Raw genomic sequence first — 12246 nt, forward strand, 5'->3', positions numbered from 1 at the left:
ACCTGGCGCAGGCAGAACAACCTGGAGCTGGATGCTCTGAATGATTATTATTATGTTTATTGTCATGCACCAAAACAAATTCCTTGAATGTTGAAAACCTACGTGATGATGAACCAGATTGTGATTCTGATGATAACGTCACAACCGTCTGATATTCAGCCAAAAAACTTTATAGTGTGTGTGGTTGAGATCAAACTGAAGGCCTGGGTGTCTGACACATGAGTACTGGTATAATAATGTAGTAATAACTACTGAGCACTCAGGGGTCAGAGCTTTAACATGTGTCCACATGTTCTCTAGTTATTGTTTGTTTTCATTTGCATTGTTCTAACCCTGGTTTTGAAACGTGTTATAAATAAATAAATTAAGACTCACAGTCATCTTCAATAACCTGGACAACTCTTCAGTTTAATCAGTGGCATTGAGACCCACAGTAGTTTTGCTGTGTGAAAATCAAATCAAAGGGTTCTCTGTGCTGTCAGGACCTACTGAAGGATGTAGCAGGTGCTGATACAAAAGATAAAACCACAACACAGAGGAATGACTCCTCCATATTGTTCATTCACTTCACTGATTCTCTTTGGGAGAACGAACCACAAAGGAAGCAGGAAACAATCAGGTTTCCTCCCTGTGTGGATTCATGACGGCGTTGTCTCTGAGGTGGAGTCTAACCGCCATGTTTCTGAGCACCTACAGCCACAAGGGGGTGCTCTGTTTCAGCCTCAGACCTGGGTGATGATGGGGGATCAGGCAGACATGTTTAAAACCTTTGCGATTTCATGGTCATAGACATATTTAGCACTAAGGTGATGATCACATCTATACATGATCATAAACTGCATGTTCGTTGTGATCCAGTCTCATATCTCATATCAGAAAATGATCGTGAGTTTAATCCCAACAGGACACGTCACTGAGATCAAACCTGTGAGACCTCTGGTGACAGACAGGTTTTCTAAGAACTGCTGCTTGTAGAGAGCAGAGGACATTAGGCAAAGCAGATACAGAGAACATGAATCATTATCTGATCTATTACACTTCCTCCTGATACACTGATACTTTTCCAGCAAACTAGTTCTCTCATGATAAACTAGAGAGGCAGACAGGCTCTATTTTCTGTCTAACTACTACTACCACTAATACATTAGCTGAAGCAGAATAATCAAGAATGATTTAGATTTAGTCTATTGATGGATGTTTTTTTCTTTCTTTTTTTTGGCAATAATCACACATATTGGTTATAGAGAGTTGTTAATGAGTGAGGAACACAGCAGATCTCTGGATCTAGTTTCACAAAGACAGACTTTGCCTTTTAGGAATAACAGTCAGACTTCAGATAGACTGAGTCTAAATTCATCTGTTGCACAAAGCAGTTTAGTATCTTAATCTGGACTGTGGTACAATGAATTCTGAGTAAATTCAGACTTTTTTCAAAATAAAAAAAATGGCAGACAAAGGAAACATTACTCAGTTTACCCTCAGCAGAAGATGTAGAAAGAATACAAGATGTTTTACTTGAAGAGTGAAACAATAAAAAGAAAAATCTGATTTGGTCTAAATTCTCTTTCCTTCTCTTTGCTCTCTCCATAACATGTTAGCAAACCACAAATTATGAGCCACGTCCAGTTTTTTGTTGTTGGGTGCTACTGGTCAGCGCAGGTGTCATTGATTGTTACCATGGCAACATTGGTCTTAGGCCTTAGTCTGGGGGTAAGGTGTCTAATGTTCTAATGTTTTTGGGTTAAAATGAGTCAGCCATGAAGACTAGACCAACACTACAGACCAGTCTGAGTCTTGTAAATATGAGTCCAGTCTTTAATATTGAAAATAAACAGAATCAATACATATTGTAATGTGAAATCAAACACTGGTTCTTAAAAGTGTATTATGTTGCTGGTTTTCTTTGTCTTGCTTTTAAAAGCCAAACTGGTGCTAATGACATGACCTCTAGGTCACTCCACTTCTGAGTGTCATCTTCATGTGAGAAAAGTGGTTTATGGGAAACGTAGTCACCAGCTGAATTGAGGTTAGAGACTCCAGTCATGGGTTTGTAAGAGAATCTGTGTGTGACCTGCAGAGTCTGACAGCTCAGGTTTCAGGCTTTCCTGCAGGTCCTTTTTTTCAACATCCAAGAGGAAGAGCAGGAAACATGGTTTGTTGTGTGATGCTGTCACCTAGTGGTGCCTTTTAGAATTACACATAATGTGTTAATGCCGCTGCTTCAGTGGCTGAATCTGGAGATAAGGAGAAAGTAGAGAGGAAGATGCAGCACAACAACAAGATGCACTCACAACAGGTGAGGGCGGAGCTCAAGAGGCTACATCCTGGAAAGGCAACAGGCCCAGATGGTGTGTGTCCAAGGCTGTTAAAGGACTGTGTAGCTGGCTGAGCCTCTCCAGAAGATCTTCAACTTAAGCCTACAAATAGGGAGGGTCCCAGTCCTGTGGAAAACATCATGTGTTGTTCCGGTCCCTAAAGTAGGACGACTGGCTGAGATAAATGACTACAGACCGGTGGCCCTCACATCACACATCATGAAGACCCTGAAGCGGCTGCTTCTCCACCTTCTGAGGCCACAGGTTGAACATGCACTAGACCCCCTACAGTTCACCCACAAAGAACATATTAGATTGGATGATGCCGTCCTTCACATGCTCCACCGGCCCATTCCTACTTGGATGAGCCTGGTGGTTACATGAGGATTATGTTCTTTGATTTTTCAAATGCATTTAACACCATCCAAACCCCCATCCTTAAAGACAAAGATGGGGGTGGATCCCTGCTTAAGGTCCTGGATTGTGGATTACCTGAAAAGACCTCAAGGGTTGACCTACAAATGAAAAGTTTCCATATTAAGTTTATACACAACATTAATACATTTACATGATGCTTAGATATTTAGACTCAATTTATTTTGTCATTTCTGTTTTTTCAAACTCATGTCACAGATCAGCTGACTGAACATTTGATAACTGATACAGATGTGGTTGATGTGAGCATCAGGAGGAGGATCATAATGAATCCATCATGTCATGAATTTGTTCTGGTTGTACGAGTGTATGGATTTGAACAGACCTTGTGGTCAAGTGTCTTGTAAAGTGTAAAGCTGCTGATCAACTCCTCACTGACTGAGAAGTTTGAAGTTCTAAGAAAGACCCGGACCAAGACCGTGTCTTAATACTCAGAAACATTTCTGACATTTATTCTTGGTTTTAACCCTTTCAGGCATAGTGGTCACTAGAGTGGACAGCTATTCAAAAACCAATTTCTTGCATATGCCTGGGTTTGGATGGTGAAATTGTATATCAATCACTTCAGCTGACAGTCCTTGAAAACTCCATAGACTGCCACCTAGTTGCAACCAAATGTAAGAGCAGATAAAAACCCAACATCCAAGACGGCCGACAAAATGTTAGGTATACTAAGCACCTCAGGAATATCTGTCCAGTCCCTCTATAGAAGACTCTTGCAGGTAAAAAAAAATATGGTGATAAGTAACATCTAGGGAACGATATTGTCGATAGATTTGTCAAATATTGATTTTGTATAAACAGAAAATTTCAATTAATCATGTATCTACTGAAGTGGACATAACAATTACTGGTTATGGTTTAGCTACAAATCATGTTGTAGTAAAACTTTACAAATGTGTTAAACATTAGTCTATAGTGACATTTTCTCACTAAATGAGTCCATATCTAATAGAATTATGTAATTTTCTGTGTGTTTGCAACAAATAATATTTTGTGTTAATTAAGTCTATTGTTTTGCTGGCATTTCATCATCATTTTGTATGTACTGAAATTCCCTCAGGCACATGTACAAAAACGCATATTTTCTCCCAACTCTGCATCTAGTCTGCAGAATCTCTCTGCCCCCGCCCTGTGTGTGTGTGTGTGTGTGTGTGTGTGTGTGTGTGTGTGTGTGTGTGTGTGTGTGTCAGCGCTGCACACACACATCCGCACACGGGAGTCACGGCAGTAGTAGTAGTTACTGTGAGTAAGTGCAAGTAAAAAGCCAAAACTTTATCCATACACCTGTTCAACCTGCATAAATGTTAACTTGTAAAATGCAACATTTTTATTTGCTTTGTCTGCTCCCGAAGCCTGTACGCTCGCGAGATCTCTTCGTCTAGTGAGAGGAGTGGAAGGAGGAAGACAGTGAAATGGCTGTACGCCTGCTGCCAGTTAGCGGCCGGAGGCTTAAATACAGCACAGAACCACCGTCACAAAACTAATCACCATGGAAACTTTTGATAAAATATCAATAAAGCGCTTCAAAATATCGATATAGTAACACGTCATGAATTATTTGAGTATATCTTTATTTTTCTTACACCCCCTACATGAGTGGACCAGTGTGGACATGTCAAAAACTTCATGAAAAGTACATGTAAAATAAAAAGTAAGTAGTAAGTTGGGGGCTGCCGGGATGGTCCGGGTCATCTACAGCAGTGCGCAGGTTTTCCTCAGGCTTGCTCCAGCTCCCTCTCCAGATGTGTTATCTGTTCGTCCAGATGTAAAATTCACAGCCTTTATGCTGAAAAGTGACAGAAAAATGTTGGTGTAACATAAAATGTCAAAGTGATGAAGCTGAAGCATCAGCAGCTGCTGCTGCAGGAAGCATGTCCCATACACAAATATAAACCAGTTTTATCCTTCACTTACATTTTACCACATGTCCATTAAAGTCTATTTTTAGGGAAACAAGACTGAATTTGAGCCTCGACTTGGATCCACAAGTCGTGAATGATAAACTAGGTACTCTCATTGCATGCATCCCAGGTTAACAGTAGCAACATATTAACACTTTTCTGACCTGCTAACGGTAGCTCTGCCTCTTCAACATATTTGTCTGGTGTTTACTTTGGCTTAGTTGTAAATGAAAAAGATAAGCTGTCATTTCTGTGCAAGTGTGTATGTGTGCGCAGCCTAGGAAGTAATTGTTACAATAGCATATATGTCCATATGTCAAGAGTGATGTCTGTCACCTACATGGGGATATATTATATATATAAAATAAATTATACGTTAATAACATATATGAAATACCCGCAGTAAAATTTGTATATGTGCATACAGTATATTAAAAAATATCTATATGATACATTTTTTTTTATCATTTGTCATGTTGTGACCATATATGTAAATAATATATGTGCAAGTTGATTAAAACTACAAACAGATAAAAATTCTATGTGTTTATATACATTTTTCTTAATTTCTCATTAATTTTAAACATGTCTATCTTTGTATTCTGGGAAAGTGTCTCAGAGTTTTGGACTCTTTACCACTTACTGCATTTAAAATATTACTAAAATATTATTAAATATAAAACAAATAACTAGAAAATAAATATTAAATATTATTATTAGTAAAATGTACTTAAAGTTATAACAGGGAAAGTACTTTATCCTGCCTCCTTTGCATACACACAATATGTATTGTATTTTGTGTATTCATTTTGTGGAGCTTATTTGAACTAATTTCAGATATTATTTGGATTTTTAGGAAACATATGTGTTATTTATAGAAGTGGATCACATGTTTTCTATGTAATAAGCAGGGATGTCCTCAGAATTTAAACTTATACGTCTTGTTGTTAAAGTTGTGTTCTGCAGCTGTAATCTTCAGTTTAGACAATAGAACATACTAAGCTGTGGTAAGGTGTTACCTAGTTTGAGGACGTTTTTCTCAAAGTATCCTGCCATGTTCATGTTGCCAACAGGCCGATACTGCCCGACGACAAAGGCCGTTTTGCCATCAGTGGCCATGCCCACGCCCAGTTCAGTGCTGTCTTTCCACACCACCTGAGTGAAGTGACCTGCAGGAGGAAACACAGAAGTGTCAAAGTCGTTTCTACCTTTCAGCAAATGCATCACATTATGAACCTACATCCAAAACTACATTAAACGAAATTCTTAGAATTTGCACCATAAGGTCGAAATGAAGCTGTTTTTAACTTTCCCACTGAACATAAAGTAGAATCTTCATTTTTTCTCATGGTTTTATCATGAAGTGATGAATGTTTTAGGATCACACTTCAGTACTGATCATGTGTGGTGTGTTTTACCAGTTTCTCTACTGTATCCAGGCTGGTCCCAGTTATAATCCTTGATCTCACTGTACCATGAATCCACAGCTTCTTTCCCTGAGAGAAGAAAACACACAGTGTGAACACAGTATGAACATTTGCATTGGCAGTTGTTTTATAGCCTGAACAGAGCTACTTGTTTGGCTCAGTGGGTGAATGCAAAGAAGATCAAACTGCAATGACAGAGAAATAAAAAATCATTTGAAGTGCAAAATGGTTCCTTTAAAATAGAATACCATGTAAAGCACTAATAAATAATAATAGAGCTATGAAATTAGGTAATAAATGTAGAAATATATAACAATAATAAAATAATAATATAATAAACAAGTAGCTATATAAATGAATAAATACATGAAAAAATAAATAAGTAAGTAAATAAATAAGTATCTATTTCTTTTTAAAATTACATTTTTATTTATTTCAGGGCACTTTTATTTTATAATTCCACTTTTATTTCCAGTGTTATGTCACAGATTCAGACCAAAGCAACAGCACCAAAACAGCAGTGAACTAAAAGTCCTCAGAAATAAGTAAAAAGGTCATTTTTTAAATAGAAGGCTAATCATTTATTTGTTCATTTGTATAGGTATGTATTTATTTATTTATTGACTCACTTACATATTTAAATTTACATTTACATGTATCTATATATTTCTACATATATTACCTAATTTATTTGGGATTTATTTCATACTCGTATTTATAATATTGATCTGGATGGCATTCCATACTTTAAAGCCTCTGAAACTGTAAATGTTAAAAAATAGTGTAAGACTCCTGAAGTAGAGAAGCGTCATAAAGTTACAGTAGTGACTCTCGAATGTTAGCTACAAATGAGGCTGCAGCAGAAAAACCCCTGATTGTGATGAATCAACGAAGAGTGTGTTTTATGGCTCATTGATATCAAATAATATTAAATGTAATATTATTTCAAATGTTTCACCTTAATCAATGGAAAATTAATGACTCAGTTTTAGTTTTAAAGAAGAATGACGAAAAGATAAGAGAAGGTGGGGTGGGTGTTTACTCCACCTGTCAGTGTGATGGTAGCTGAGCTGGACATGGTGAAGATGTTCTCTCCTTTCGTGCTGTGCTGCAGGGTTCCAGCTGCCAGCAGGTGATCGGCCCATTTCTGAGCTGCAGCCGTCAGCTCTCTGCTCAGGGTCAGGGCAGGGGTGCTGTGCTTCGCCCTGTAGGTGTTGTGGGTCTCCAGGAACTCCTGCTGAAAACTCGCATCTGGACATGAAAAGACATGATTAGCTGATGCTGAGACACAGCAGACCTGTGCAGTTACACTGACACACAAACACAGTCAGTATGAATCCTGCAGATCTCCTCAGTGATGCTGCCTTTTAACAACTCCTGAGCAAACAGTGCACTGACCTGTCATGGTGTCTGTGGTTGTGGAGGCTGCAAGGAAAAAAGAACAAACTTAATAATAATAATAATAACGAATAATCTCAGTGTGGTGATGATGAAAAGACCCTCACCCTCCTCTACCTGCAGAGATCTGTGGCTCTCACCTGAGTGTCTGAAGGTCTGGAGGAATGTCCTGTAAAGACACAGTTTCCTTCTGGTGTCTCGCAGCAGGTATTTATTTACAGGAGCCTCACCTCTCCTCCCTCGTCCCTACATGTGGGAGGAGCCTAACACCAGCGCCTGCTCCTAATTATTCCACTGTATTGCTTTTTTATGACTTGCAGTGCACAGTGCTGCTGTTTACATGATGTTCCACATTCTGCACATGCACATTAACAGAGAGTTTCTGTCACATTAAACATATTTTTCTTTACTGGAAGTGAATCAATTCTTTTCTGATTCCTTGTTGTTGTTTTGTCCTTCAGGGTTTGGTCACACGACGGTTACGTTTCAGATAATAACTGCTCAGTTGGGTCAACACCCTCGATTCAGTGAAGTGTCACTTGTGTCTCTTACAAGTGATTAATAAAGAGATTAACGTACGTTTTGGCAAAGAAAACACCAAAACAGAGTCGATGAGTCACAGGCCTCAGACAATTTGTGGTACACTCCTCTTCTGCCATCTGACAGCAATCATCTAAGTTGCTGGTGGTTTTAACAAGCTGAGGCCTGAGTTAAACACAGACAGACAGAAGACTTCAAAAGCAAATGGATCTCATTAGATCACTATAAAATACTCCACTCCCACCCCTTTAACGCCTTTAATCATCACAAATCCAACAAGATGATTAAAAAAAACTGCATATGTTTCATGTCAGGTTTATCCAACCAGTGACATTCAGAATACTAGACAAAAGAGAACAAGACACAGTGTTAGAGTTGTTTCTTGCAAGGAGAACGGACAGAGATATGCTCAGTTACAATCTCCAACCGCTCTGAAGCATACTCCGCCGAACCCTTTCTTTTTATTATCTTTAGGCATTCCCTAGTTACATGCATGTTGCTGCTCTAAAGGGCAGGGGTCACACAGCGGCAACATGAAGTGCGCTTAAAACATTAGCATAAACGTGCATCAACCTTTGCAATGTATGAAGTGAAACGAGCCTAGACTGGGTTCATCTTGAGTGCACTGCGATATTACTAAGTAAATAAACAACACTGAAACGGTTGCTCGTAGGGAGAGCTATTACATAACAGATGCAGTTCAACCCAAAAGTAAAGACGTAATGGCGACTGATAATGCCTGCGCACATCGTCAGTGCAACCTCAGGGACGAACGAAGTATCCTGGGCAAATGCGTTCGCGGACAAAACAGCAAAAGCAGCCGCTGAAGACAGCTAGATGTGCTATCTTTAGAGGAAGACGCTAACATAGACAATAATACGTTAACAGATATGCAACAACAAAGCAGCAACAAGAAAAAGACACATGGATAAAAAACGGTGCAACGCTACAAAATGACACATACGTGTGACCGGAAAACAAACCCATCTACAAAAAAACCTATACAAATGGGCACAAATATTGAGCCATGGTGTAAACACATGTCTCAACACGGAGGGATGGTAGGACAGATACATCAATATTTACCACATATGGTTTTAACTCTATTAAAAAAATTTTTGTGGGCGCATGTTTAACATGTGCTAAACATAATCCACAGGGAAACTTAAGACCACGAAAGGGCCGTTTCCCCACAGCTCAATATCGTTTCAAGTATCCATATGGACTTTATAGAGTTAAACACCAAAGTGAAGGGAAAAAGTATTGCCTAGTCATAGTTGATGCGTTTTCAAAATGGACTGAAATATTCCCCACAAAACACCCTGATGCACTAACGGTGGCTAAAGCGTTGTGCAAGGATATCATACCAAGGTATGGGATCCCTGAGAGAATAATATAGTGATAACGGGACTCATTTTGTCAATCAAATTGTCAAAAAAGGTCGGAACAAGTTTCAATATAAACTTAAAAAAATCACTGTGCTTACCATCCACAAAGTGCAGGTCTAGTGGAACGAACAAACAGAACTACAATAAAATAGATTAAGGAAGTGCATTGAGGAAAACGAAACTTAGTTAAGCTCTACATAAACATTACATCTACTTCGGGGTTAACTCCATACGAAACCCTGTTTGGCAGACCCTATAGGCTGCTCAATTATAGAATCAGTGGGAAATAGATGAGGAAGCTAACTTAGCAGACTACATGAGAAAAATATTAGAAAAACAGAAACAAAAACTTGCTGATGAGAATCCTTCTGTCTCCCAACAGGTAATCCAGCTAGTTGAACCAGGAGACTGGGTGCTAATAAAAAGCATAAAGAAGAAACACTGGCATTCACCTAAGTGGGAAGGTCCCTATCAGGTATTGCTAACAACTCCACTGCGGTAAAAATAGCAGAAAGATCAACTTGGTTCATCTGACCCATTGTAAAAAGGTCATTTCGGTTGAAAACTCCGATAGGGGAGGTGAGCCAAAGACTGATTAATAGGGTGGATCCAGACGTGTAGAGGCTGGATAGACCCGAAAGTCAGTGAAGAGTTTATAAGACACCGAACCCAGTAGAGGAGGAAACATTTCAGCAGCAATGACTCCAAAGGGTTAAGGAACGCCATCCTAGGTTGGATGGTGACGCTTTTCCTAATTGTAACCTTTCTGTTCATGTGGTTATGGGAACCACCAAAAGAAGGATTAAATAGAAATAGAACTCCTAATACAACTCAGCAAAATATAACTCATGAAAGGCACAGACGTAGCACAGATTCAGAATGCGGAGAAGACATACAGACAAAACATACTGGCTTAGTTTTCTGCGCGCCAACAAATCAAACCACGGCAAAATAAATTATGGCTCACTCACCAATAATGCTGGTTCTAAGGGGCAGAGTTGGGTTGAGGCCTACAACTGGTATGCTACCACAGGAACAGGATGGGGATCACTGATTGGTGAAACTGGACATGACTGGTCCAGTTGGTCACTAGATTCCGCTGCAGAAACTAGGAAAAAGTTCAGTATATAGCAAAAATAGTCAAGGTCTGGTGTTGAGCTACAATACGACAACCACTGTCTGCCTCACCGTATCCTTATGGGCTCATTCCAACGGTAGAGACCCCAGTTCAAAGTCGCGTTATGCTACAAAGACCAGCTTAAACCTAGTATGCCTAGTATGGCTGATAAGTCAACCAGAGTATGAGCTATTTCGGAGGAAACAGGAAGTGCACTCAAGGTGAACCCAGTCTAGGCTGGTTTCACTTCATACATTGCAAGTTGATGCACGTTTATGCTATGTTTTAAGCGCACTTCATGTTGCCGCTGTGTGACCCCTGCCCTTTAGAGCACAACATGCATGTAACTAGGGAATGCCAAAGATAATAAAAAAGAAAGGGTTCGGCGGAGTATGCTTCAGAGCGGTTGGAGATTGTAACTGAGCATATCTCTGTCCGTTCTCCTTGCAAGAAACAATCTAACACTGTGTCTTGTTCTCTTTTGTCTAGTATTCTGAATGTCACTGGTTGATAAACCTGACATTTACTTGATACTTCGAGCCGGATATGCAGTGGTGACTCAGACTGAGGTGTTAAAAGCAAGACAGCTACCCTCACATCTCTCAGCACAAGCTGCTGAGCTTATAGCACTGACTGAAGCTTGTAAACTGATGACAAATAAAGATGCAACTATTTATACTGATAGCCAATATGCGTTTGCTACAGTTCATACCTTTGCACAATATTGGAAAAATAGAGGAATGGTTACCTCGACTGGAAAACCAGTAACACATGCAACCTTGCTGAAAGAGCTATTCAAGCAGTGCAGTTACCTAAAACGTTGGCAATATGTAAATGTGCGGCACACACCTCAGGGACGAACGAAGTATCCCTGGGAAATGCGTTCGCGGACAAAACAGCAAAAGCAGCCGCTGAAGACAGTTAGATGTGCTATCTTTAGAGGAAGACGCTAACATAGACAATAATACGTTAACAGATATGCAACAACAAAGCACGCAACAAGAAAAAGACACATGGATAAAAAACGGTGCGACGCTACAAAATGACACATACGTGTGACCGGAAAACAAACCCATCCTACCAAAAACCTATACAAATGGGCAGCAATATTGAGCCATGGTGTAACACATGTCTCAACAGAGGGATGGTAGGACAGATACATCAATATTACCACATATGGTTTTAACTCTTATTCAAAAAATTTTTGTGGGGCATGTTTAACATGTGCTAAACATAATCCACAGGAAACTTAAGACCACGAAGGGGCCGTTTCCCCACAGCTCAATATCCGTTTCAAGTAATCCATATGGACTTTATAGAGTATAACCAAAGTGAAGGGAAAAAGTATTGCCTAGTCATAGTTGATGCATTTTCAAAATGGACTGAAATATTCCCCCCAAAACACCCTGATGCATTTTTGCATGCACCTTTGTTTTTTGTGATTCACCTGCAGTTTACTGTTACATCGTAACTAACCAGTTTGTGTTGATTTAACTCTCTGTACACCTGACTTCATCTTTCATCATGCAGCGACTGCTGAGGTGAAATGATAGAATAATTGTACATAAGTTATCTCATATTGTCTACTATTTCGTATTAACCATTTCATATAACTGTGTGTGTGTGCAGTCCTGCTTTGTTTTGAGCTGTCTCACAGGAAACCACAGCTGAATGTCTGATAAGTTCAACCAGAGTATGAGCAATTTCGGAGGAAACAGGAAC

The 12246-nt window shown here is 39.4% G+C and overlaps 1 protein-coding gene across 3 annotated transcripts; it reads right to left on the reverse strand.

Moving 5' to 3' along the window:
* Nucleotides 1-4307: 4307 nt before the first annotated feature.
* Nucleotides 4308-7652, reverse strand: LOC111229589 (Golgi-associated plant pathogenesis-related protein 1-like). Of its 3 annotated transcripts, none has more exons than XM_022755972.1 (6): nt 7620-7652; nt 7480-7506; nt 7129-7332; nt 6073-6150; nt 5674-5823; nt 4308-4539 (listed from the first exon to the last, which is right to left on the reverse strand). In XM_022755972.1, exons 2-6 carry the CDS (start codon nt 7484-7486, stop codon nt 4535-4537), a joined length of 444 nt encoding a protein of 147 aa, XP_022611693.1. In that variant the 5' UTR covers nt 7487-7506; nt 7620-7652; the 3' UTR covers nt 4308-4534. The 3 variants fall into 3 exon arrangements, with proteins under 3 accessions (XP_022611693.1, XP_022611703.1, XP_022611712.1); XM_022755982.1 differs by having other exon boundaries at nt 7597-7651; XM_022755991.1 differs by lacking the exon at nt 7620-7652 and adding an exon at nt 7587-7616.
* Nucleotides 7653-12246: the final 4594 nt, after the last annotated feature.

The sequence above is a fragment of the Seriola dumerili genome, unplaced genomic scaffold (assembly GCF_002260705.1).
Source record: "Seriola dumerili isolate Sdu_G_001 unplaced genomic scaffold, Sdu_1.0 BDQW01000017.1, whole genome shotgun sequence".
NCBI classification, from domain to species: Eukaryota; Metazoa; Chordata; class Actinopteri; order Carangiformes; family Carangidae; genus Seriola; species Seriola dumerili.